Below are 27,981 nucleotides of genomic sequence, written 5' to 3' on the forward strand. Positions count from 1 at the left end.
TGATGATGGCCCCTCGGAAGAACTGACAATCCTGTGCCTCAGATACAGAGAAGAAACGAAATTGCAAAACCTACTATGGTGACGGAATAGTTCATGAATATTAATCCGATTTGGTGACGTTACTTCCTACTGTCCCTGAAGCATCCAGTCATTTATATTAATTAATATTCATGAAACAGTAGTTAATTTATAAATCCGATCTAGGATGTGTTAATTGGCCATCTCAACAGCGCCCACTTTGCCTCTCAGCCAATCGGTCCTTTATTAATATTCATAAGGCATGTCTTTGCCATAGTAGGATCTCGAAAATAGAAAGGGGAAGCATACAAAAAAACGCTGACTTCCTGTATTTTCTTTAAACGAATGAATACATAACGCACAGCATAAGCGAGTGGGATATATCTGAAATCGGTATTGCTGTTGTTGCCACTGCTGTAAATGCGGATTGTTTACAGCAGCCCTCGCATCCTTTCCTCCCTCCCCTTTTCCTCTATCCCGGAGCGCCGGAGCGCTGGTGGTGAGGCAGCGGCCACAGCTGCTCCCGCTGACCGAAGATAGCGCCTGCAGACCCGGCCACGGCCGTCACATCACCCCGGCCCCCTGGAGGGTGCGACCCACAGCAAAGCAGGAAGCAAGCTTTTGATGCCACATCATTGTGCAGCACCAGCCGCTTGTAAAAAAGCGAACAGGCTCCTCTGGATTTGATAAATCGTCACCTTTAGGTCTCTTTAGGAGTTTGGATGTGCTGTCTCACATGATATGGCTGTTCTTAAACTAGTCGACCAGGTAATTTCACGTTTTTTTGAATTAACTATATATGCATAATGAACAGTTCAATTGCAGGATGTCATGTAGCATCTAAGTGAGGGGTTTGCAAATTGCACATGATTAAATGTATTTTTCAATGAATGCATAAAATACATAATGTGTGATGATGCTCCATAATATGGAGCATGGAGCATATTATGCTTGCTACACAGGATAAGTGCAGCACATGCATTGCGTGAGCCATATAAAAAGGATTTTGACAATTTACTGAAACGACATTATTTTTGTTGGAAGATTGAGGTCTTCCTTGACAGTAAAATACGGCAACATCCTGAGCAATTCGTGCAAGTCGTTGTTCACATTTATTGCATAACCTGTGTAAGGAAATGATCTGCTTTCATCTAGAACAAACTTCCTGCTGTAGTGTGCTGTGATGCTGATGTTGAAATGGCTCTCTTAATCTGCTCTCCGATCCAGGTTTTGAGAAAAAAAAAAAAATCATTAGATCATTATCAGCACACCAAGTCAGTTTTCTGTTTTAACTAGTGTAATTTGAATATACCAATATGGGTGAGCTCCACCCAGCTAAAGCTCAGATAGTCAAGTTCAGTTCCTTATTGTCATTAATATCACTGTTCACTGGATCTTTTATTGTGATAGTAGCAGTAATTTAGGTTCCAACAATGCTTTGTTTTTTGCAGCCTTGTTCGTAAACACTGAATTCATTGTCATCTGATTTTTATCTGCGATATGTTGAGCTGCTATATTTATGTAAGTTATATTACACACTTACATGTTACATATTTTGAGACTAGTCACCTCCACTAATTGTTTGTTAGTTTTTCATGTGTCATTTGGTGGGCAAAAAGTGAGAAGATTTAGTTTTTGTGTAGAGAAGATCTATTTCCCTAACGGTCATGTGATGTGCTTCTAGACACTTGCAAATGTTCTAGGAAGTTGTCCTTGCAACAAGTAACTTGATGGCTATTAGGGGCCCCATGGACTTCATGTCAAGGTCAAGAAGATTTTTCAGCTGTGAGAATGTAGAGACTTAATCTAAGTGTGCACTAAATCTTTTGCCACAGAAAATAACAACAGCTTGACTTGTCCTTCAAATGTTCTAAAAATTGTGTGTATAGTAATGCATGTACAAAAAGGGTATGTGATTCCAGAGGGTTTAAAAGCAGAAGAGTTAGGATCTTTTACAAAAGGCAGTTGAGATATTAATTGTTGTATTTTTTTACATTCCCCTTTATTAAAAAATGTGCTTTCTAAAGACTGGTCACAAATCTTGGCATTAATTGCAGTAATTTTATACATTTATTTTTCGAAAATAAATAAAATATTTTTTGGGAAAAAGTAATGTGCTAATTGCCGATATGTACTCAATAGCAAGCTTAATAACAAGTAATTATTTTGCAGAAAATATTTTAATAGTTTGTTCAAGTAGGCTATAATGATGATTTAAAGGCCAACTGTTTAATTTTTGAAACCTTTTTTTATTTAGTTGTCTTAATAATATTTAGTATTTTCCTCACACTGTAAATTGATTTTTAATTTATACATGAACATATGTTGCCTTTATATTTATCAATGAGTTCCCTCACAAGGGTATCATTGTAATTGGGTCCTTAGTCTGAAAAAGTTTGAAAACTCTTGGCCGAAATCAATCTTTAGTGGTGGATAGGATTGGATAATACTTTTAACACATTTAGATTTCACATAGATTTAGCAGACTGCATTTGAACCAAAGAGGCTTACAAATGAGGACCATATCAAATGTAGAATGTTGTAAAGTTGTTTAAGTCTTGTGGCACTGTATTCAAACTGTATTTTAACATTCATTCTGGCACAGTGCCTTGGTAATTGACACCATGCCCCAGAAAGTTTAACTTGCATTAAACCCATGACATTTATTTAGAAAGTTAATATGTGACACCAAGTGTTCGGAGCATCAGTAATGTTTACAGTCATTTTGGTCTTGTGTAAAGTTTGATTTCCATACTTTGGCCCAAAGAGGAAAGGAACAGGAAGTTGTTGAATCTCAACATTCCCTTCTCATGTTTTTTTTTTTTTTTTTAGTCTCAGAGGGTTAGGCTACATGACACAAGTTTAGAGAGCCAGAGAGAGAGGAAATAGAGGATAGTGTGTTTACTACTTATACATCATTAGTGCTTAAGACTTTTGATGGTTCTCTTATGGTCTTCATGACATAAATAGTTTTAGTTTTATTTTTACACTTTATTGTGACATACATCTAAGTGTTGTACATCTGAGTTTGCAGTTAAATGTAAGAAAATATTGGAGAAGTCACCAAAAAGAAGTCTGTTGTTGTTTCACTGGAAGATCAAGTTTTATAAAAAATTACCCCCCAAAACATTTAAAAAAATTAAACCTATGCATGGAGGAATTGTTCATAGATAGATTGATTGAATTTCCATTTCATGCTGTGACTTTACACATCTGGAACTGGTCACAAGGAACTAGATTTCAGTATCGCTGTTCATTTAAAATGAGACATCAGCAGTTCCTCATTTCTGCTGTTTTGAAGAAGAACCTGCAGTGTCAAAAGTGGAGAAACCGAGAAACCTCAGCCTTCATTGGCTATTGGGCGTAGAGGTAGATGATGGGAACGAGGAGTTGGGGGAAGGCTGTGTAGCCAAATGCATGTCAACAATGGCTTCAGTGTTGGAGTGTTTGGCTTTGGCATGGATGGTGCTGGGAGGTCGGGGAATGTCCTCATTTGTGATGAGCCTCGTCCAGATTGTGCGCTTGTGCCAGCGCTCAGCAATCTCGTCCTGAAGCTTTGCGGTGCCACAACACAGACAGCTCTGTTGTCACCAGCTGTTGTGTTCTCTTTCAAAGGAAAGACAAGATGTGTGCTTGTGTATGTGATCAAGACAGAGGCAACATCTCATAGTGAAGAGAATTCAACATTGTGTTCTCTTCTCATAGATTCAATGCTCTCATAAAAGAGCTAAAGCAGGATGGCCCGGTGCCAGCGTGAGAGAGTTTGGGCCAGTGCTGTGTTGTAAAACTTGCTTATTTGTTGATCTTGGGCATGTGTTTTTATGTCTTGCAAACTTAAATATTTTGTGTTTCGAATTCTTCTGATTGAAATGTCACCAAGAGAAGACATTTTGGGGTTTCAATGGTGGTCTAATAGTTATTAATGGGTATGGTTCTTTATATAATATCCTCTTAGAAAGTACATTTGCTTTCATCTCTCAGGAGATGTTTCAGCTTGGTCTCAGATAAAAAAAAAATTGTGAGGAATGAAAATAGAAACTGAATTGATACAAAAGCTTAACCTGCAGTAAATGTGAGGTCCCATTTATTGTTATTTGGACAGTTTTCACAGGCGATATACAGTGCATATACTGTATAAATGTGTTTGTATACTGTAAAATTGTATATGAATATATATATATATATATATATATATATATTAATATTATACAATTCATGAAAAGAAAAATGCATGAAATTATTCCTTTATGAATTTTTTTTAGAGAGCTGAATAGCTTAAAATGACTAACAGAAATGACTAATGGCTTGTGGCGAATTGGCCCTGCAGAGATCTTTTTTTTTTTTTATGGATGATTAAATGAGTTTGAAGTGAGTGGGTGTTAGATGGCCTGTTTCTGCAGCTGAAAATAGAGCAGATCTCAACAACACATCTCCTGTTGTCTCTACACTGAGAGTTTGTTTGCCCGCGTGTATGATAAAGAACAATTCAAAGAGTGAAAGAAGCTTTTTGTTTGAAACATATTTTGACAAAATGTATTAATATTTTTTCATTAAACATAACTTTTCTTTACAAAAAGCCATAATGTTACTCCATCACAGCTATCAGTTCATATACTGGGGTTTGCGATGTATGCTGATATACTGGTAAGAGATTAAAAGTTGACACAATCCTCATCCTTAGTGTTGAGTCCTGAAACACCATGTGTGTTAATTTACATGTTGGCTTTACTGCATGTGTCCTGTTGTATAGCGGAAGTGAAAATGCTTTCCACGCTTCCTCTGTCACTTCTGAGAAGGTGAAAAAAAAAGCAACAGGAAGTGAGATGTGGGGGTTATTGCAGATAGATTAGAGACGTATAGATGCAGCCAAGTTTGGCTCAAACCACCTCTCATCTCTTATCCCACGCATGCGTCAGATTATCATTGTGCTTCCAGTAATGTTTGGAACTTGGCACTTCCAGAAAATAGCTGGAAAATACAGTTTATAAATATATTTGGGTTTAGTCTTTAGTCTCTCTTCATAAACAAGGACTGAATATGATAATTATGTAAAGGAAACATGACTTAAATGCTGTGTGTGGTGCAGAGCTTCCTTTGGGGCTTTTTGGGTCCTGATTTGGCCTCCCTGTAATGACGCTATTTTATGGTAATGGTGAGACTGTGTGGTTTCAAAGCCCACTTGTCTGGTTTGCGAGTTTGAAGGCCAAACGGATTTGAAGACCATAACTGATTCTGAATGACAAACTTTTCAGTTATTTCAAACATTGGGTTTGTGTAATTAACACAAAAATAATCTAGATTACCACTTTTTCTTGAAAAAAATGCAACACTTATCATTGCGTAACTTGCTGCCACAATGTAATGGTGGTTGTTGGTTGTTGTATGATTCGAAGCAGTTCTGAGTGGTTTTTAGTGTGTTCCTATGTGGTTGCTGGGGGCATTAGTAGGCGGTGTCTTTGGGTGTTATGGGTGGTTTCTTGCATTTAGGATTTGTTTAAATTTGTAACCATAAAGGTCACAAGGATGGTCAGTCTATTGGCAGGACTAGTGTCGCAAAATAGGAATCGTCTATCGTATATAGTGAATAATATAGCAACCGAGTTAATTTCAAACCAAGGATTCATGATTTTATTCTTTAATAACATCATGTTTAAATAATGTCTTATTTTTCACAGCCACCCCTCATCCAAGCCATCTTTAATGGAGACCCCGATGAGATTCGTATGCTCATATGCAAATCTGAAGACATCAATGCACTGGTATGAATCTGTTTCCTCTATTATTTTTTCACTATATCTCATCTCTTTGTTCCCTGCAGCACAATAGCTGAGAAACTCAATGGAAAACAGCCAGAGATTTATATACAGTTGTCTCCGTAAAGGCGACAGGACACAAAACAGTTTTCAAGGCCATTCTTTTTCCAGATTATTTATTTATTCTGCTTGTCTGTCTGTGTCCGCCCTAATGGCTCCAGCAAGAATTAGCTCGCCGTCCGAAAGTTTCTTTAAAGAGCCGCTGGACTAAAGTCATGATTTTAAACTGCATGGGCAAACAGATTCAGACAATACACACGTTGAGATGTCACCACCACAAGTGTGTGAGCACATTAGTACACACACTGACATCCCCTTTAGTGATTGAAGAGAGCCAGTCAATGCTTCTTTGTTGTGGATCCCTTGCATTGACCCCTCACTCAGCATATTCATTTTAGAAGTGATCAAGGCTCTGCCCAATTTTCTGTGAAAGCTTTGCAGTCCACAATAAGACTTTTGAAAATGTACAAAATTTTGAGCAGAATGTACTGTATAGGTCACATGAGTCTGGTTAGTATGAGTCTTTCTAGCGTTGATGTAGATTTCCAATTGAAACAGGAAGTCAGGGTAAGACACATATAATTGCTTATCCTTTTTTTTTAATAAGCCAGTAGCTTTTTGTTTATACCACAGCTTGCAAAATATGATGTGTGGCTTGCTCTTGCTATGTGGTTATAGATGATATTAGAGGGAAATTTTGTCCATTTTATTGGACACAAAAAACCTCTAAAATCTGTCTCTATCTTACACCTCTAAGTGCAAGATGCACTACCATTTAAACCAGGGGTGTCAAACTTAGGCCCCATCCACACTACTGCGTTTTCGTTTTAAAAACGGAGACCTTTTGCTATGTTTGCACCTACCGTTCAGACTAAAACAGAAAAAACTAAGACCTAAAACGGAGAAGTTTAGAAACGCTGCAGCTCCGTTTTGCGTTTTGAATCTCCGGAAGGCATTTTAGTGAAGAAGACGGGACAAACCGGAGGACTTTAGAAACAATGACGCAGAGGCTCATGCTCGGCTCTCTGACTGGATGTCATCAGTCATAATGTGTCCTTCCCTGATTTGTCAGCCACGAGCCACCATCATAGCCACCGTTTACTCCGGCACGCGCATGCCCAGTGTTGGTGAATGGTCACGTGACGTGATCCACGTTTTCAGTCGTTTTAATGTGGACGGAGATCAATTACACGGATAAAACGCTGGTCTGACCGGAGATCGTATTCGTTTTAATTCTGCGTTTTTAAATGAAAACACTAGTGTGGATGAGGCCTTAGTTCTTAGAGGGTCATCGTCCTGCAGAGTTTAGGCCCAACCCTAATTAAACACACATGGACCAGCTAATCAAGGTCTTCAAGATGACTAGAAACCAGTAAATAAAAACAGTAAAGACATCTATGATGCCTTAAAAAATATTTTTTTTTAAAAGTGTTCTTTTGAACTTTTCATTTCATTCATTAAAAAATCCATTCATTAAAGCAGCACAACCGTTTTTCAAAAACTATTTTAATAATAATAATGAAAAATAATAAGATATGTTTCTTGAGCACCAAATCAGCATTTTAGAATGATTTCTGAAGGATTTTGAATACTGTTGTAATGGCTGAAAATCCAGCTTTGCCATCACAGGAAGAAATTAGTTTAAAATATATTGAAACAGTCATTTTAAATTGTAATAATATCTCTCAATATAAATTTTTTTAAACTTTATTTTTGATTGGAAAAATGCAGCCTTGGTGATCATTGGACATAAGAGAAGAGACTTCTTTCAGAAACATTAAAAAATCATACAGACCCTAAATGTGTATCAACTTTTGAGAATAGAGCATATACAGTAGAGAGGTTAAAAGCTTACAGACATGTAGAAAAAGTAACAAAACTTTGATTTGATTTTTCATCTTCCCACTTTTTTCCGATGTGTCTCACTCTGTTTTCGTTTGTTTGTTTTTCAATCTCTCTCAGGACCCTGATAAGCGTGCTCCCCTTCATGCAGCAGCCTTCCTCGGAGATGCTGAGATCACAGATCTCCTCATTGTGTCAGGTAGAGCTGCTATTTTTCTCTCTCCCTCCTTTCATTCCCCACCTCCCTTCCATTGTAGCTTTACATCATCTCATATAAGATAAATGCATGTTCAAAACCAATAAAGAATAGTTTACCCAAAAGGAAAAATGATCTGATCAATTACGTGCATCTTTCTAAACCTGTGTCTTTTATTACTATTCTATATGTAAATGATTTAAATATTTGGGTGGACTATTCCTAAATCCAGCGAATCTTTATTATAATTATTGTTTAATGTGTCTTGTACTACTTCATTTTAGGGGCTCGGGTCAATGCCAAAGACAACATGTGGTTGACTCCACTCCACAGGGCAGTGGCATCACGTAGCGAGGTGGGCTTAGTTTTTAAACACGCAAAAACATGTTTGAATGAGAAACAGCTGCTGTGTGATGTCACGCGCCAGGATGCCTTTAAAACAATGCTATTCGTATGCAGCAACTCTTGTGTGATTTAGAAAGGGTTTTTTTTTCCCAAGCCTGGATGCTGTTTGGTCAAAATACTTCTACAGCTGTGCTAAAGTTCACAATATAGTTTAATACAGTTGTCAACAATCGTTTTCTTTTGTACAAATCTAGGAGGCCGTTCGCGTGTTGATCCGTCATTCTGCCGATGTTAATGCACGGGACAAGAACTGGCAGACTCCGCTGCATGTCGCATCCGCCAACAAGGCCCTGCGCTGTGCTGAAGTCATCATCCCGCTTCTGAGCAGCGTCAATGTTTCAGATCGCGGGGGACGCACCGCCCTACACCACGCTGCCCTCAATGGACACACGGAGGTATTGCAAGTTGAGACTAAATATTTTTGGTTAATTCATTGCAATACAGAATTAGATCATATTTTATTTTGGGACAGTCTAACGCAATACGTGTTGCAAGTCCAAAGGACTAAGGCAGTGACTCTCCAAGTGGGCAAATAAGTGTACTTCAAGTTAATTTTATTAAGTATACTTAAGTAAAGCTTATGTATTAAGTATACTAATATCAATGTACTAAATGTATATTACTTTATATATTAGTAATACGACTTGGGACTAAATTGGCCCACTTTTTAGTGTATAAAAGTATATTTTAAACTTTGAGTACACAACTAGTTTACATCTTAAGTTTTTCAATTATACCGCAAATATACTACAAGTAAACATATACTGTAGGTAATGGTATACTGATAGTTTACTAGTCATATACGTGTTGCACATTTTTAGTTTGATAGTTTAATACTGCAAATATGCTTGCAAGTTTTCTTTAAGTGAACATAACACCATCCTTATAGTTTACCATTGTATATATTCTTGCACTTTAACTATAGTACTATGTTCCTAAATAGGTATTCTACACCCAAATGGGTGTTTAATGTTTGATGATCGCATTTGATGATTTTCGTAAGCAATCTTTTTGCTTTAAAAAGTATTTAGTAGGCTATACTCAATCAAGAGTAAACACAACTACAAACAAAGTATACTTTTAATGATATTTCGATCAAAATATTGAGAATTGGCCAAATAATACTTATACCTAGCATACCTAGGCTAAATGCAATTTTAAGTATATTTCTGAGAAGTACATAACAAATTCACAAGGATGCTGCTAATTACTTCCCACACTGCATTGTCAACACAGAGTGAAATTTCTTAAGCTCTCAACAATGCAGAATGGTTTAGAAAGTCATTAATATAAATTGTGACACAAACACGCAGCACACAATAAGAGCTTCAGGAGACCCATAATTACTGGTGCATTATTGGCTCATGCTTTATAAATTCTCTCCTCCATTTCTCCATCTCAGTCTTGTAACTGTTATTCAATTTCCTTTCTCTCTATCTTCAGATGGTTAGCCTTCTCTTGGCCAAGGGTGCCAACATCAACGCCTTTGATAAGAAAGACTGCCGTGCACTGCACTGGGCAGCGTATATGGGTGAGGGAACGGTCCTATAAAAACTGTGACATGTATGCCCTTGTTTTCATTTGGGACACAAAAGGAGGTGTTCATGCTGCTCTCTTCCATTCAAATGTGAAAAATAGTTATGAGGGGGCTAATAAGCTCCAAAAACGGCATTAAATCAGCACTCAAGCAGTCCATACTACTTTCACACCAACTCTACAATAATAGTGTAATTGTTGTTAGAATGACAATTTTTTTTAAAACTTGTCCGAAGCAGAATACTCGGAGGTCTCCAAACATACACAGCAGCCTTTCATTACTGAACAAATCATTTAAGTGGATAACCCATTCATAAAGACACTTGTTTGGTAAGTCACTTGTTTAATTTTAGAATGAATCAGCCGTTTCGAACGAATCATTCGAATGCCACTTCAGATGCAGTTTCTGTGGCATCTATGCTGTGCAGAATTGCATTTTGTTGATACTGGTTTCATTCGATTGGTAATAGCCTATAGTGCCTAATTATTCTAATTGAATTTATTCATTTAATCTAAGAATTTGACTTAGAAGACGGGGTCAAAAAAGGTTCAAATATCGACCCTTTATAATTTCTGTTGCTGTTGTGAACTAAACACTGCTCAGTTTACTCTCACTGCAATATTATGAAAAGGAAAATCTTTGGGAGTCAGCTTTCCATGACAGGCCTAAACCAGCCAAGGAATCAGCATGAAAACACTCTCAACAAAATGTTGTCTAATTGTCGTTATTAACAAAATCCCCCCAAAATATTGAGATCTCATCACTAGTCAGAATCGCACACCCAAAAATGGTCTACATGTGCAATATTCTCAGTCTTCAAAAAGAAATTAGCACTTGCTAACATTGATATTGGTTTTCCCTCAAACAATGACATTGCTTCTGAAGACTTCTATTATGTTGTGCACAAGTCGTACGGACCAGTTTATGGAGCTTTTGGAAAACATCTCCTTCTGTGTTTCACAGAATCGGGTTTGAAAAGACATGATGGAGAGTAATTAATCTGCTATATCTGTGTTTATGTGTTCATGAGCTCGTCTCTATACTCTTGCAGGTCACTTAGATGTAGTGTGTTTATTGGTGAGTCAAGGGGCCGAGATCAGCTGCAAGGACAAGAGAGGATACACACCTCTACATGCTGCTGCGTCCAACGGTCAGATCGCTGTGGTGAAACATCTGCTTAGCCTGGCTGTAGAGGTACTTAGGATGCAAATAGATGCATAAAGGGAAGAGAGCATGGGGTCATTGGACTGACCATCACATTGTATGCTTCACTCGTAGATAGATGAAGCCAATGCGTTTGGGAACACAGCGCTGCATGTGGCGTGTTTTAATGGGCAGGACGCAGTGGTCAGCGAGCTGATCGACTATGGTGCTAATGTTTGTCAGCCAAATAACAAGGGCTTCACACCTCTCCACTTTGCTGCTGCGTCCACCCATGGTGCCCTGTGTCTGGAGTTCCTGGTCAACAGTGGAGCTGATGTCAACGTCCAGGTATACCCAACTTGGACTAAATATAGACAGACCGTTCATATTCTGTGTCCTGTATGCTAATAAACATTTTGTGATGCTTCCTCAGAGTCGAGATGGTAAAAGCCCTCTTCACCTGACGGCAGTGCACGGACGATTCACACGCTCCCAGACGCTCATCCAAAACGGTAAAGCTGTTTTTAGCCGGCTGAAGGACAATTCACACAGCGTTTTTTGAGTTAAAAGAGACATGTTTTTTTATAAAATATGAACTTGGGCACCTCATTTTTAGAATGCCATGTCATGCACAAGAATCTGCAAAAAAACGCAAGGCAAGTTCAGCGGCCAAATACGTGTGTCTACCATGTGTTTACATAGAAAAAGAATGGAAAATTAGCTCAGAGGAATGGAAAACTTGTTCTGTCTAATGTCTGAATCTAAACTACCTTTGATTTTGATATCCACTGATTTGCAGGTACATTGTGAGTACAGTTGTGTTTTTGATACAGGTGGAGAGATTGACTGTGTTGATAAGGATGGAAACACTCCGCTGCACGTTGCTGCTCGATACGGCCATGAACTTTTAATAAACACTCTAATCACGAGTGGAGCTGACTGCACCAGGTTTGACTCTGCATTTGGATCTTTGTTAAAATATTGGTAACTCATCATAACTTGTTGTTTCTGATTCTGTTTCTGACTATTTCGTTCTCCCCTATGTTCTTCTGCAGAAGAGGGGTTCACGGCATGTTCCCCTTGCACCTTGCCGCTCTGAATGCTCATGCCGACTGCTGCCGGAAACTCCTCTCCTCAGGTAGTAACTATGCCACCAAATCGCACTCGTTGGACCGCATTAAAATACAATGAAACAATGTGCAAGTGATGTACACATTAAACTCATGCTGAAAATGCAAGTTTGAATCTGACTGGACATTTCCTGATCCCATTCCTTTTACTTCTCCCCATTATTTCCTGTTCTTTCTATAGGACTTTACTTTACTCTACTGAAAGAAGTCTCTTATGCTCACCAAGTCTGCATGTATCTGATCAAAATAGAATAAATCCAGTAATATTGTTAAATCTTATTACAATTGATAAGATATATTCTACTTGAATATATTTTAAAATGTAATTTATCCCTGTCATGACAAAGCTGAATTTTCAGCAGCTATTACTCCAGTCTTCAGTGTATGCGTATTATGAAATTATAATTATTATTATCAAACATTGTTTCCATGATTGCTTGATGAATAGAACATTCCAAAATAAAGCATTTATTTGAAACATAAATACAAAGCTCTGTCATGAAGCTGTAGATGATGGGTCCTTAACTCAACCTGCTTGCAATCACATCATTCTATATAGGGCACTGCTGATTGGTTCTTGCTGTATCAGTAACCAATGAGCTTGAGTGGTCAACCCTCAAATACTTGGTCTGCATTTGCTTTAGCAGTTGCAGCATGCTTTCAGAAGCCTCCACCTTCCCCAGCTCCACCTGTATAGATCTGCTATGGGTAATTCATTGTACAGCAGCAGTATGTCTTACTAGCAGAATAGCAGATCTATTTCGCCAAGACCATATATTAACATTGTCATACCCATTACAATGCCAAACAGTCTGAGAGTTGTCATGACTGAAATGTCTTTACTGTCACTTTCTATCAATTTGATTATTTGAATAAAATAATGAATCCTCCTTTCTGAATTAAAATTATTTGCAAATGTGTTAGATTTAATATCATTGACCACATATCACACCAGGTGTGGGAGACTTTGGGGCACTCATTATTAAGAGCCTGTTTTGTATTTTGGTAACCTTCCCAGAAAACTGTAAGTTGTTACAACAGCAAAGGGAGGACCAACTCCATATTGATGCCCATGATTTTGAAATGAAATAATCAGTGGCTATGGTCCACATACTTTTGGCCATATGGTGTTGTTGTCTATATTGAGATGAGTAGGGGACCAAGTACTGAACCAAGTGGTACCCTTCAAATTGATGTGACTCAGACAACCCTCCTCTTTAAAAAATACTTCATACTACTCTTTGTGTTAAATGCTGTTCTTCTTTATGTAATTAGGTTTATTCTCTGAGTTAAAGATATTTTACTCTGAAATGATTGGCATGAATATTTCCTCAAGTCTGGAATGCCCTAATTTCTGTGTGCTTGCTTAACTTGGACTCTTGATCATGGGATTGTTGTAGAGGAAACATTAGATTGAATGTAGATGCTCTATCTGTACTTTTAAATCATTCTGTTTGATTGTTCACGTTTGTGTTCTCACCTGTGTGAGCGATGTGTTTGTCTTGTGTTTCCTGTGTGCACTGTCTTTGTTTTTCCTGCACTAACATACTTTCTTTCTCTGTCTCTCTTTCTCTCACATTGTCTCTTTTTGGACTCCTTTTTCCCCATTTCATTCTTTCCCCCTCCTGCGGTCTGACACTGTGACTGTCTGCGTCTGATTGTGGGCGCACTGCATCCTTCCTCCCCATCTTTTCATTCCTCTACAGGACGGAGGTATAGCATAATGTGCCCTCTCAATAATGACTCGGTCCTGTCTGCAGGCTATCAAATCGATACACCAGACAACCTTGGGAGGACATGTCTACATGCCGCGGCTGCGGGCGGGTGAGTCTGTCTGTCTTGCAGACAGCTCTGTTAAATGTGGAAAAAAAATACATGTCTAATAATATTTGATCTGGTGTTAGCTAAGCTTACTTTTCAAAAACATTTTAAAACATATCCTATAAAATCTGATAAAAATACATAATAAACTTAGCTTAGCTGAAATTAAAAACTGTATATTTCAAGTGTGCATACACATTGTAGAGCTATACAAATAGGTAGTCTTGGCCAATAATGTGACTGAACCTTTTAACTGAAAGGTAGAACATCTTTTGGTACATCTGCCATATTGAGCATTTCTATTTCTCCCTTTTGTTTTTCTACAAGATATCTGTCTAGTTCCTTATTCTGTTTCTGATTGGACCTTGTGTAACTGCAGTTATATATTACATGGAATGTGATACAAAATGTAGAAGTCATTAAGTTATATATATATATATACCCAAAAACAATACCTAAGAATGCATGAATACAACATCAAAACTAATTATTACCCTGTTGTCCATTGTTCAGACAAATAGCAGTATTGTTTGACCTGTTGTATGTCTGCATACCAGCTAAATTCTCTCTCTCTCTCTCTCTCTCTCTCTCTCTCTCTCTCTCTCTCTCTCTCTCTCTCTCTCTCTCTCTCTCTCTCTCTCAGTAATGTGGAATGTGTGAAGCTACTACTTAGCAGTGGAGCTGATCATAACCACAGGGACAAACATGGAAGGTGAGTTATGGGTAAATATGAGACATGTTCATCAGGATAATTGCTCATTCACTTTTCATGCCTGTGCTCACTTCAGCTGCAGTTAAAGTACTGAATCTTCTAGACAATAAAACATCTGTGGTATTCTTTGCATAATTAAATATTTGAATTGGATTAAGACAAAAGATTTAAAAATGTTGGCTTAAAGGTGCAGTGTGTAGTGTGTCCAACTACTTATATTTTCTAACAGGGTAGTAAAAGTTTAGCTGGCTAATATGAGCTGTTATGCTGTAGGGCTGTGGTTGAGCTGGTTAAAGCATAACCATTGTTTATACTCGACGTGTCCACATGAGCGCAAAGGTGCGCGCGAGTGCACCTCCACATCCCTAGACACCATTTACTACACACAAATTAATAAATACATTTTTATTTTTTTTCTCTGGTTTTGAAAACTCGACTTAAAATGCTTCCAAGATCGACTTGTCGACCGCGATTGATGGGTTGGTGACTCCTGTAACGTTACTGTTTTACGGTCAATAGTACTAATCAGCTGATTGTCAAAGCTATAACACAGCCAGGGAGAAGAACGAAGTTACATGAAACAATCCAACTACGTACATATTTTACGCCACTGACAAGGGAAAAGTCACTACTCATGGTGTTTATGGCTAGCTTCTAGCTTTCTGCTGCTTCTCTTTTAAGGTATGAACGAAACACGCTCTGTAGCGCTGTTTGTTCGCTGTCGGCTACGGTAGAAACACCGTACGGTAGGGGGTGCCCGCGGTTATATAGATATACATGTCTCATTCTAAGGTAAACGGTTCATTAGGTAAAGTTATACACCACTGAACACATAGTTATGGATCTTATATTGCATTTCTGTCAATAGATCCTCAGAAATATCACACATTGCACCTTTAATGGAAAACTGTTGAGTAGTAATCACTAAATTTAACTCAAATCTCAAGTTTTTTCGTAGACATTTTCTGATTGTACAACTATCACTGCACACATTAAATTATATCATTTCTTTTGAACTCATTTTTTGTACTCTAAACTTTTAGATCATACTTAAATTTTGTCAACCTTATTTTATCTCTTTCTTTTGTTATGGCTGTGGACAGGACCCCTCTCCACTATGCAGCAGCTAGTCGACACTTTCAGTGCTTGGAGACTCTGGTGTCCTGCGGTACCTCCATTAATGCCACTGACCATTGGGGGCGCTCTGCTGTGCACTACGCTGCTGCTTCTGATCTGGACAGGAGGTATACACATTTACACAAACAGCCACATCTGTGATTTCCTCCTTCAAGATTCAGTTAAATAATGGATGTGGCGCTGAGTTTGTAAAAATAAACAAATATTGCATTTTCAGTAATAGACTTATAATGGAGTTTTTACAGTGTTCAAATGGAGCTTAGCTGATTGTGGCCAAACAACATGTAATTGATGGATATAGATGCATGTCTAACACAATTAAATGATGTAGCCACCAGCAGCTGTAGTCCAACAGCAGGGGAAATCGAGTGCACTGCCAGTCCCCACCCATATAATCCTCTAGCAGCTACAGTAACGCATATATCTATGTTACCATGGCAACCACAGGCTATTTTTAAGTCTCATGTCATTGGGATAGTTTATGTGCCGAGACAGGGGTTCAGCATCAAGTTAAGGAAACACCTTTGTGCTTTATTTAATTAGATTAGCTGCCAGATTTCACTGGCACAAATTGTAAATAAGTAATGAGTTGGTAACTGTAGTTTCTGTCATTGTAACATTTTTTTAATTAATATACTTTATTTTACAGTGTCCTTATTACACGTTACATGTAGTTATTACTACTCAGTGATCACATGTACAATTACACTGTAACACAGACAACTTAAAAAAAAGTTTGTATACCCTTGTTTTTTATACTAAGATACCCCATTTTATTTTATTATCTCTTTTTTTGTCTTAAGCTGATCTCATGCCTGATCACATTTGATATTGTAATATTAATTATATTGTGTTTTATTGATGCTTTTTTAAATTAATTAAATAAAAAAATAAAAAAAAAGGTTTTATTGATTGTTGAAGGAGCAGTGACCTTGTGTACATGTTTTCTCTGAAGGCGGCGTGTGGTCCTGGAACCAGAGAGTGACGGTGTTCAGGCTGAGAGGGAGAAGGAGGCAGCTCTGTGAGTTCTCTGGTCCATGTGTGCTCAGCCTCATGCTTTGATTCGAAAACACTGGGTGTTTGTGTCTGTGTGCATGCATTACCTCATCATTTTACTGTCTGGGACAACCTTAATGAACTTTTCCTCTCTCAGCTTCCACAGTAGAGCACATACATAATTATGCTTTATCCTAGGCATGTATACATACAATGTACACACATAAATGCATACGTTTGCCTTACCTCCACGGAGTGCGTACAAAATGTTTAATGCACTGCTTGCTGTGTATTACCTCGCTTCTACCATGGTAATTTTCCAGCATTGACAACTGTTTTTGATGGTTGCAGCACAATATTTGACCAGAAGGGTAAAAATGACACTTATTTTTGTCAGTTACAGCTCATTAGATCTAGCATTCTGCCTGCTTTGAATCAGTCACAGAGAAAGTTGTCCTAAAGATCATATTTATATCAATGAATGATTTATAGCGATTATTTGAATTAATTATTTAGAGAGAGATAAATTACCTGTCTGTTCAGCGTTAATAGAGTTCTCTATTAAAAACGAAGCTGAGTGTTTACTTAAAAACCAGCAATGTAACCCCTCGATGCTGAGAAAAGATTGCGGGGCAAAAATTGCGGGGCAACGTTGATAAGTTTCTGTGCTCCTGAAAGTTTCTGTGTGCACGCAGCGCTGTCTCCAAGTGATGCATGTGTTTGTGTGCTTATATGAAAACGGCGCAAAATGTATGCATGTGTGTGCTTCAATGAAAACAGCGCAATAATATTGAACGGTAATTAAACCATGGTGTACTGTACATGAAAGCAATAAGGTACAAGAGACTATGATTTATGATGAATAAGTCATGGCTAAAGGGTGTTTTTATTTATATATATGTATATATATATATATATATAGATAGATAGATAGATAGATAGATAGATAGATAGATAGATAGATAGATAGATAGATAGATAGATAGATAGATAGATAGATAGATAGATAGATAGATAGATAGATAGATAGATAGATAATAAATATAATACATATAAACATATAGTATATACATAGTAGACAATGTATGTTTGTTACACTAGTTTGTTAAATATACATTTATATTTGTGTGTAGGTGTCTTGAGTTCCTGTTGCAGCACGGTGCCACCCCGTCACTTAAAGATAAACAAGGCTACAGTGCCGTTCACTACGCTGCAGCGTACGGCCACAGACACTGTCTGAAACTGGTGAGGACACAAACATTTCCAGTGTGTGCCTCAGGGCACTTCCTCCATCTCAACAACATTAGATTTAAATGCGTAACACGCAAATTATTAAGTCAGTTTGTGGTTTCATTGTTTGTAGTAGAATGATATGCGTGTTAATGCCTGCAATTTGTTTAACTTTTCAGTGCAAGAATGAATGTGGGCCTGTTAAATTTAGATTCGTTTTTTAATTAAGTTTAATGAGAACAGATGTAATTCAGATTTTTAAATTTGATTTCAGCTTTTGGACAGAGATGAGAACCATCCAGATGAGATGGAAAACAGCCAAACCAGAAGTCCACTGCATCTGGCTGTAAGTCCAAATACCTTTTCTCTTTTCACTACCGTTCACAAGAACAACATTTATTGGAAAAATATATATATATATATATATACTATTGTCTATTCTAACTATTGTCAATTTTGATCAATTTAATGCCTCCTTGCTGAATAAAAATATAAATTTCTTTAAAAAAAAATTGTAAAACTCTTACTGACCCCAAACTTGTGAATGGTAGTGTACACACATTTCTTAGGACGGTTCACATTACTTCCAATTTATTGTAAATGAAGCTTATTAAGCAGTGTTATATACACCCAAAAACAATACCTAAAAATGCATGAATACAATAACAAAACTAGTTATCACCCCGTTGTCCAATGTTGTTCAGACAAATAGCAGTATTGTTTGACCTGTCGTGTGTCTGCATACCAGCTCATGGCTACATTCTCTCTCTCTCTCTCTCTCTCTCTCTCTCTCTCTCTCTCTCTCTCTCTCTCTCTCTCTCTCTCCCTCCCTCCAAAATAAGCATTTAAAGAAAGTTAAGAAACCCATCCCACCACCTAGTAGATTCCAAGAACATCCACATAGCAACATGCTAAAAACAAAACACCTTAATAATGGCATCATCCCAGTTGACATGGAATGTTTTCCGAACTTTGGCTTACGTTCTAGCAAGGTTCTCTCAAAGTTATGGACAAACATTATTCCAGTAACACTAAACTTTAAAAACATTTTTTACTACTTCAGAATGCTTACAGAATGTTCCCATGTTTTTGGCAAAATGCTAAAATGAAATGTTCCCTTAACATTTGAAACATTTAAAACATTTTAAAAACTTTGTTGAACGTTCAGAGAACATTCAGAAATACCTTTTTTCATAATTTAATAGGAACGTTAGCTAAATGTTTTTAGAACATATTTTTGTATTATTTGTTTGTGACAATTTTTGTTTGTGACAATTTCAGACAGTTAATCTTACACCTTGACAAGTGCATATGTCTGTGTCCAGGCATACCATGGTCACGCACAGGCTCTAGAAGTGCTCTTGGAGGGTCACTGCGAGGTGGATCAGGGGGATGAGGTGGGTCGGACTCCATTGGCCCTTGCTGCCCTCAGGGGCCACAACGACTGCGCTCTCACACTTCTGAACCACGGGGCCTCGCCGAGAAGCAGAGATACTACACGAGAACGTACACCCATCCACCTTGCAGGTATTGCACCTATGTGTGGTGGAAATTACATAATTGTGCAATTTTTTTTTTATTTTATTTTTTTTTACATTTTTTAATAGACTGTGATTCTTTCCAGTAATGAATGGTCATACATCATGTGTGCGTCTCCTGCTGGAAGACTCTGATAATGCAGATCTGGTTGACACAGCAGACTCTCAGGGACAGTGAGTGATTTGTTTATTAAATATTTTGGAGTGAAATGAGTGTGTCATGTCCTGTTATGCATGTTTTTTTAATTACTATACATCTATTAAATTCATTAAAAACAACAATTACTATTTTTCTGTTATAAATAAATATTGGAGTGTCAACAAAAAACTTCATCACACTACATACTAACACTAGTAATAAATTGAATCAACTCACTAATGAATAGAACGTAACTATATCTACTGTTATAAACAGCTGTATTTTAACAAAATATTAATTTTTCCTAAATTAAGATGAAAAATGTGCCTATGGACTTATGGGAATACCACTGATTGATTGATTGAAGTGGTGTTTAATTGAAATTAAAGTGCACTGGAGAGAGACACATTGCTGCACTTGAGATTGCATTGATGAGTATTCCTACTATGTGTATTTGCAGAACCCCTCTAATGCTGGCAGTAATGGGGGGTCATGTGGACGCTGTGTCTCTTCTGTTGGAGCGTGAGGCCACTGTAGACATGGCTGATCATCAGGGTCTGACTGCTCTACACCTGGGGGTGAGTTTCCTGATCTCGTCAACTGTATGGGCTATATGCACGCATAAGTTCCGCATTTGACGCAAGGATGCTCTACCATTTCCGGTTGGGGAGATTAAAGCGGAGGAAAACCGAGGAAAACAGGATTATGGCAGAGTCTTCAAAATTTACTGTCCTCCCGTCTTTGAAACGAAACTTGCATACGTTTAGATGTAATTTTATATATAGTCATGTTTATTTAATATAATTTTAAAAAGAAGCATAAACACAACGAGGGGTCTCTGTTTTATCTGTTTTTGTGACTAATGTTTCTTTAGTATCCACAAGTTTCCGAGGGGCGCTCCTGTAAAATATAAAGTGGGTGAAACTTCCGGTGACGCGGCGGAAGTAGCATTCCAATGGTATTTTGTGTGTTAGTTAGCGAAGAGGCTAGCTGTTTTTCGGAGAATTATTTTACTATTTAAAGACGCAAATCTTTATAAAAGATGTCGTTACGGAGCTCAGGGACAACATGTGCTGTTCGCGGTTGTGTGTAAAGCCGGACTAAACTAATTTAGTGGCTTAAACGGGATTGTTTTGAACATAAGCTGAAAACGAAATTAGACTGAGTGATCCTGCCAACGACTGTAGTTTCCATCACCTCCCAAAAGACGACGAATCTTCCTGTGTACATTTGTTTAAATTCTTAATGTTCTATAAACTATCAGCATGTGTTTGGCTGTTCGCTACTGATGTTACACCTAAACTCAGGATCAAAGCCTGAGGTGACAGAATACCAAATGTGCCAGTTAATGTATTCAAGCAGCACATTCATTTATAATTTTGAATAAACTCCAAAGCACAATGACTAAGTGTGTATTTTTTTATTTTAATTGATTGTCAGCTCGCACAACTGTCTGTCACCATGCCTTGATGAGTATTGATTATTAATAATGTTATTATAATACTCCCAATCAACTACTGCAGAGGTAAAGGTACTGTTATTTCACCCTATTGAATTTCGTTGAGGTTGTGTTCCCACATCGTTAGCTAGTTTGGATCGCTATAACTTGAATGACTGTCAACTGTTGAATGAACGAGTGTCAAGCATGTCAAATCGCGCTTTGTTTACTTCCAACCGGAAGTCGCGCCCACTTTTGACGCAAGGCCTCATGGGGCGTAGGAAACTTGTGGATAACCATGGAGTATAAAATTCAATATACATTCTCGGCATTGTATTGGACTCTACGATCGGCGGAAGTTATCGAGCATCCTTAAACCTTCACCGGAAATACCGCTGTGCATAGAGCCCATTGAAGTTCAAGATATGCAATGACTTTTACTTGATTTTGGTGTTGATAGTAATGCTAATACAATAAAATACTAAATTATGTTTTATTATCAAAGTTCGGGTGGAGCACGTTTAGATAATTAAACCTAATTAAACGCATGTGGAGCACATTCAGGTAATCAAGCCGAGCTAGTTGGATGCACAAACTCCAGACATAATTGATTCCTTGCAATTTATACACAATGCGTTCAAAAGTTTGTGGTCGTGAGATTTTGATTTTTTTTTTTTTTTTTTTACTTCTCACCAATGCTACATGTATTTGATCAAAAATAAAGTAATATTGTAAAACTGTATCACAATTTAAAATAACAGATTTGCATTTTTTTAAATGTTACTTATTCATAAGTCTTCAGTGTCATCGTTCAGATATCATTTTTAATATGGTGTTAAAATAGTGAATAAATAAAATGGTGATAGTGAATAAAATGGTTTTCGTGCTGCTGAATATTTTTTACACACCTCAATGAATAGAAATAATAGCATTTACAATAGAAATCTTTAGTAACATTGTAAATGCCTTTGCTGTTTTGATCAATTGAATGTATCCTATCTGAATAAAAGTATTAATAAAAATGAAATAAAAAAAAATCATACTGTCCCTAAACCTTGGAACGATATTGTTATCAGGAAGAACAAAGTTGATTAAGACAGACAATTAACATATCTTAAGATGTACTCTTATTTGGTTGTCATGACTAATGAGTTATTTTTATTTATTTTAAACTCTCTCTCTTAGCTCTTGTGTGGACAGGAGGAATGTGTTCAGTCCCTGTTGGAGCTAGAGGCATCAGTGGTACTGGGGGACTCCAGGGGTCGGACAGCCATCCACATGGCTGCAGCGAGAGGTCACGCATCCTGGTTGAGCGAATTGCTCAATATTGCATGTTCTGAACCCCCAATGCCCCCATTGCGAGACAACCAGGGATACACACCCTTGCACTGGGCCTGTTACTATGGTTAGTTCCAATATGAGTTGAACAATATTTATGAGTAAACAGAATGCTATTTTTGAAGTATGGTTGACTAGTATTGTCTGTGTTATAGGTCACGAAGGCTGTGTGGAGGTCATACTCGAACAAAAAGACTTTCGTCAGTTTGATGGGAACCCCTTCACTCCGCTGCATTGTGCTGTGTATGTCTGCTGTGAGATTGTCTTCATCTCTGTCATCTGTTGCTCTTTTCTTCTCTGTTTCAACTTGTCTGTCTCTGAATCATCTGCCTTGCAGGGTCAATGACCATGAGACTTGTGCCACCCTTTTATTAGAAGCCATGGGATCAAAGATTGTAAATTGCAAAGACTCCAAAGGCAGGTTAGTAACAGTCCTAGATAACAGATAATAGAATATAATAGAATTGTACCTAAAGTGGCTCCAAAATTTGAACAAATATAATAGAAATGAGCCAGAGGAAATTATTTTAAAGAAGAACTGTTGTCTCGATTTATCAGGACACCTCTCCATGCTGCTGCATTCGCTGGGCACATTGACTGTGTTCAGCTGCTCCTGGCCCACAATGCATCTGTGGATGATGTTGACCAATCAGGGCACAGTGCACTGATTATGGCAGCAGAGAAAGGAAGAGTTGAGGTTGTAGGTATGTGTTCTTCACCATGTTTTTCTTCACCTCTTTTGCATTATGCCTCTGTTCATTTGCATAAAAGGGTTATGCAAATGAGCTCACTTATGCAAAGTGTGGCATGTGTTTTAAACAGAAGCTCTGCTTACTGATGCTAATGTGAATCTCAGTCTGACTGACCAGAAGGGCAATACAGCACTTCATCTAGCCTGCAGTAATGTAAGTAGAGCCAATTGCATGCCATAATACATGTATGACTGTTCTTCTCATGGGGTTTCCGTTAATATTACTTATATTTATTATTACTATGAAACAAAAAATGATGCCAGATGTGAATACAAACATTGCAAACAGTATTTTTGAATGTTTTTATTAATCCATTACCTTCCTCTAAAGATGATTTTCTCTTCTGCTTTTTTCCAGGGAATGGAGGAATGTGCATTGCTCATTCTTGGAAAAATTCCAGAATCTGCACTCGTTGCCACAAACGCTGCACTGCAAACGTGAGTTCCCTTCCACATTATATTACATGTTATGTTTACATCTATGCATTTGGTAGATGCTTTTATCTAGCCTGGGAAAACCCAGACAACTTCCGGCAAATTTAGATTTGCTCTGAAAGTCGGTCTTGCAAAGAGCTCATTCAAGCCCATTTCCAATCCGCCGAAATCACGGCACCAATCAGAAGCGTTGGGGCGGGCTTTACACGATGACGACAGCGCTGGGATTTTGAAGCAGATTTTGTAGCCTACATTACAAAGATGGAGGCCGCCGTCGAACATCACTCGTTCGAATCAGCTATCAGCTAAGCGATTTAAATGTTTCCTTTTTGTTAAAAACTGAGCAAATAACAAAACTCGGAGCATACGCCACTCCTTCATCGCTCTGATTGGTTTTAGGTCTATCCGCGACGTCAGTTGGTGGCGCCCCACTGGAAATGATTTGTCTATGATGCTTTGCCAGACCACAACTGGGAATGGTCTGGTTTTAACCAGGCTAGCTTTTATCCAAATCTTACATTGCATTGAAGGAATACATTTTATCAGTTCATGGATTCCCTGGGGATTCCCTGAGTTTCTCGCTCACTTGTTTCTCATTCCCTCTCTCAGACCTCTCCATCTGGCTGCTCGCAGCGGGATGAAGCAGACAGTGCAAGAGCTGCTCTCTCGTGGGGCCAGCGTTCAAGTACTAGATGAGAATGGTGCGTCTGAAATCTCGGCCGATTTTGTTCACGTGTAGATTGTCAGTGTATGTGCATCTGTCTATGTCAGTCTTCTTGTATTAGTGCCATAGAAGCTTTTGCCAAAGCAGTGACTGTGTCTCAAAGCTTTGACGGTGTCATGTGTGTCCCTTTTGCCCCCCAACCATGTGTTTGGCTTCCTGACTAGCGAGGCACTAATGGAATGCTGCTTTCGTCCATCACCTCCCCACCACTGTCCTTTTGTTCCACTGCTCCGTCCCTCCCTTCACCTCTTTCTGCTATCCTGTCTCTCTCGCTCTTTGGCTGTCTTTCCACGCAGGTCTCACCCCTGCTCTGGCTTGCGCTCCCAGCAGGGAAGTGGCTGACTGCCTGGCTCTCATTTTGGCTACCATGATGCCTTTCTGCTCCCCTTGCAGCTCTGGAACTCCTTCCCCAGGCGGCCTGCTGAAATCTCTGCCCCGCCAGGCCAAGAGTCCCCAAGGCCCCCGCAGTCCAAGGGACCCCTCCGGTCCCTCCAGCGAGGGCACGACCACTGAAAACGACTCGGACTCAGAGACATTTTGACCCCGGCTCCTTCTAGAGGTGCCCGTCATAGTTTTCAAAGCACATATTGTCATGAACCTTACAGAATTTTTACAGATTTCTGATTATGGAGCTCAACCTCAATAACAAGAGATTATGAAACATGACATAGCGCGCTTGGTACGCTTTTGTTTTGCCACACTTTTTTGCACAGGAGATTTTTTTCGAAAGCCATTTTAATCACTTTAACACAGGATGATTGAGATCGCCAAATGTTGACCGACAAAGTACGATAATTTATAGTGTGGCGTGGTCTGTCTTAATCTGTGGACTTTTAAAAGCACAAACCCTGCACAAGGTGAGGTCAGTCATTTCACTCATGTTGTCACTGTGGGACCATTCAGGAACCAAGAAGTCACATTTTTGGAACAACAGGGGATCAGGCCATCACTGCATCAAAGTCACTTAGTATTTATTTGTAAGAGCAAAGGCTGGAATACACGACATGACTTTGGTGCAGATTTTTGCTGATTTAAGTCTGGACAATTTGTCAAAAGTCAGAGCCAGACTGCAGATGACTTGACAGAAAATCACATTGTATATGATGGGCACAGACAACTAACTTTATTGAGACACAGACAAACAGACATGCTAATAAACAATATATCACTACTGTTTTACTATGGTTGATGCGCTGAGCAGCCATATTGGATTATGAAGTCCGGGTTTTGTTGCGGTTTCTTAGAGTTTCCCATTTGCAACTCTGACTTGAGGGGGCATTTCAGTTAAAAGTCCCACTTAAATGGAATGCACCATAAGATTCCATCGAGTCTGTGAATATCAAACATATTTGATATTTTGAACCAATTTTACAGCACATTGTTTTCATTTGTCATGCATCTACCAACAAAGGTTTTTTGTTCGGAGTGATTTCTAGTTAGTGTCTAGTTAGTGAAGTCTAGTTAGTGTATGTGATCCTAGTTTTGTTTATAATGCCCATTGTTTCTCTGTAACCATCTACGAAGTCTGCAAAGCGCATGACGCCGTTTAGATTTGAAAAGTTGTGTAGTGTATTCCAGCCTTTTGACTGTAAGTCCATAAAACCCATTGTAATGTGATGAGAATCCAATGCAAGTTCTCCATTGTCCAGATCGTACACGAGTTGTACTTTACACTTTGAATTTGACATATTGTGAATGGAAGGCTCTTGAGATTTATATTATAAAGAAGAGCATTTTTATGCTATAGATACACGTACATTTCTAGGCCTTGAAGTCTGACGCTTTTGGAGAGTGACACTTTGTCACTCTGTTCCTTCTCAGACATAGAGACAGTGTTCAAATAATACTTCTATTCAGGTTAAATTTTAGATTCTAGTCAGAGGCTATGGCATGTTATGTGAACCAGGATGTTTTCAAGCCTGTACCAATATTTATTTACATTTAGATAACAATGGTACGACAATTGTATGCACTTATGTATAGCAGTAAATTTGTGTTTAAAGGAATAGTTCATCCCTAAATAAAAATTCTGTCATTATTTACTCTTGTTGTTTAAAACCATGCTGACCAATGTCTGTCAAGCTCCAAAAATAACAGAAATACCTCCAAAAAGAACTATGTACTGTATTCCAAGTCTTCTGAAGTCAAATGAAAGCTTTGTATGAGAAAGAGGATGACATTTAAGCTGTTAACCTCTGAAAATCTTCCTCTTCAGTGAGCTGTTGGTACTTGATCATTGCGTTTGAGAAATGAACTCAAGAACTTAATCATGAAAACAAATCATTTAGTTTGTTTTGTGAATCAAATCAATCAATTAATTCAAAAGAATGATTTGTTCACTAATTGGACTTATCCAGTGAACTCACTGACTCAGTTATCAGTGAATAATGACTTAAATTTCAGTCTCTTCCCCTCTCAAAATGATTGTAGGGCTTTAGAAGACCTCTCCTTTTGTGCTCCATGAATAGAAAAATAACACCCGGTGTTGGAATGACATGACTGGGAGTAAATAATGACAGAAATTGAATTCTGGGGTTAACTATTCATTTAACATTGAATCCAGAACCTACCCCGTAGAGTAACCTACCCCGTCCTCTCTTTTTTTCCCCCCTTTCTTTTGCACTGGTTGAATATTAATCCTTTTAAAACAGATTTATAACATTCTTTTGGGGGATCTTAGCAAGCGTTTTTATTTGCTTTCAAATTTGAATCCATTTTGCTTCAAAAGATAAAGAGCTTTTAGTGTAGATGGTGTTTTAAACTCTTGCTGGTCAGAAAATTCTAAATGAAAATGTAAACCACTGTTTATCTGTTTGCCTTTGTCCACAATGTGCCAGTTTCTCAGTGTCCGGTGCCTTGTTCTGCATTTTCAGAGTCTGCCAATCGTAAGCCAATGTTTTTCTACCAAGTCCTGATGTTTGTGCCTACGAGTGTCTGATTTACAGTAGGAAATAGTTTTTGTACATATCAGATCATGGACATTATCATCACCAGAGCAAAAATTGCACACAACTGTCTTATTACAAAAGCACATGGTTGATTTTCTTTTCATAAATTAGATGGATTATAATTAGATTAGAAGGGTGCAGAGGAATGGAGTCAAACAGTATTATAACAGAAAAAAAAAAGCTTTGAAATGTATGACAATCTAGATCGTGGTTTCCCCCATTCTGATGTCAGCTCAAGTTTTATATACAAATAAATTGTATGACTATTATATAAAATGTTTGAACAGAGTTTTGTGTAGTCTTTTTTTTTTTTGTTTATCCAATATGAATTTCAGTGAATTAACTCTTAAGTAGGGACTTGTCAAATGCATTGTATTTAACCAGTGTCATATTGTAGTTCTCTTACGAGAGGTTCTCTCGTATTGCGTAAGGTAGTTTACGCTACGGGAGAGATTAATCTTTTCTGAGAAGTTGAAGCCAAAAAATTATCATATAATTTGTATCCATGTCAACGCAGTTCAATTGCAGCAGACACCTGAGCGGGCTAGCAGCTCATTGGTTCGCTCACAGATGGGCTGAACCCGCGGCCAATGAGAAGCGGACACCACAATGGGCGTGGCTCGAGTGTATAAATAGCCAGCATCCATGATTCTGAAAAAGTCGGCCGCCTTCGCCACCTTCAGCCGTCCT

The 27,981-nt window shown here is 38.2% G+C and overlaps 1 protein-coding gene across 3 annotated transcripts; it reads left to right on the forward strand.

Moving 5' to 3' along the window:
* Positions 1 to 297: 297 nt before the first annotated feature.
* On the forward strand, positions 298 to 27,579 carry ankrd44 (ankyrin repeat domain 44). 3 transcript variants are annotated; one of them, XM_039655442.2, is made up of 28 exons: positions 298 to 786; positions 5,694 to 5,777; positions 7,794 to 7,872; positions 8,154 to 8,224; positions 8,469 to 8,669; positions 9,718 to 9,805; positions 10,863 to 11,005; positions 11,090 to 11,302; positions 11,388 to 11,466; positions 11,788 to 11,902; positions 12,010 to 12,092; positions 13,791 to 13,908; positions 14,549 to 14,617; positions 15,721 to 15,861; positions 16,710 to 16,775; positions 17,884 to 17,995; positions 18,255 to 18,326; positions 19,306 to 19,507; positions 19,605 to 19,692; positions 20,118 to 20,235; positions 22,281 to 22,500; positions 22,589 to 22,676; positions 22,771 to 22,854; positions 22,992 to 23,137; positions 23,256 to 23,338; positions 23,543 to 23,622; positions 24,229 to 24,320; positions 24,640 to 27,579. In XM_039655442.2, exons 1-28 carry the CDS (start codon positions 760 to 762, stop codon positions 24,882 to 24,884), a joined length of 3,207 nt encoding a protein of 1,068 aa, XP_039511376.1. In that variant the 5' UTR covers positions 298 to 759; the 3' UTR covers positions 24,885 to 27,579. The 3 variants fall into 3 exon arrangements, with proteins under 3 accessions (XP_039511376.1, XP_039511378.1, XP_039511377.1); XM_039655444.2 differs by having other exon boundaries at positions 299 to 786; positions 24,737 to 27,579; XM_039655443.2 differs by having other exon boundaries at positions 299 to 786; positions 13,845 to 13,908.
* Positions 27,580 to 27,981: the final 402 nt, after the last annotated feature.

This window comes from Pimephales promelas, chromosome 7, assembly GCF_988280905.1.
Source record: "Pimephales promelas chromosome 7, fPimPro1.hap1.1, whole genome shotgun sequence".
Taxonomy (NCBI): Eukaryota; Metazoa; Chordata; class Actinopteri; order Cypriniformes; family Leuciscidae; genus Pimephales; species Pimephales promelas.

Excerpts from the sequence above, each read along its gene's own strand:
- ankrd44 (XM_039655442.2), top strand. The coding sequence starts at position 760 with ATGGCTGTTCTTAAACTAGTCGACCAG. Across the intron at positions 11,903-12,009 it reads AGTGGAGCTGACTGCACCAG|AAGAGGGGTTCACGGCATGT; the intron begins GTTTGACTCTGC and ends GTTCTTCTGCAG. Across the intron at positions 19,693-20,117 it reads ACAGCAGACTCTCAGGGACA|AACCCCTCTAATGCTGGCAG; the intron begins GTGAGTGATTTG and ends GTGTATTTGCAG.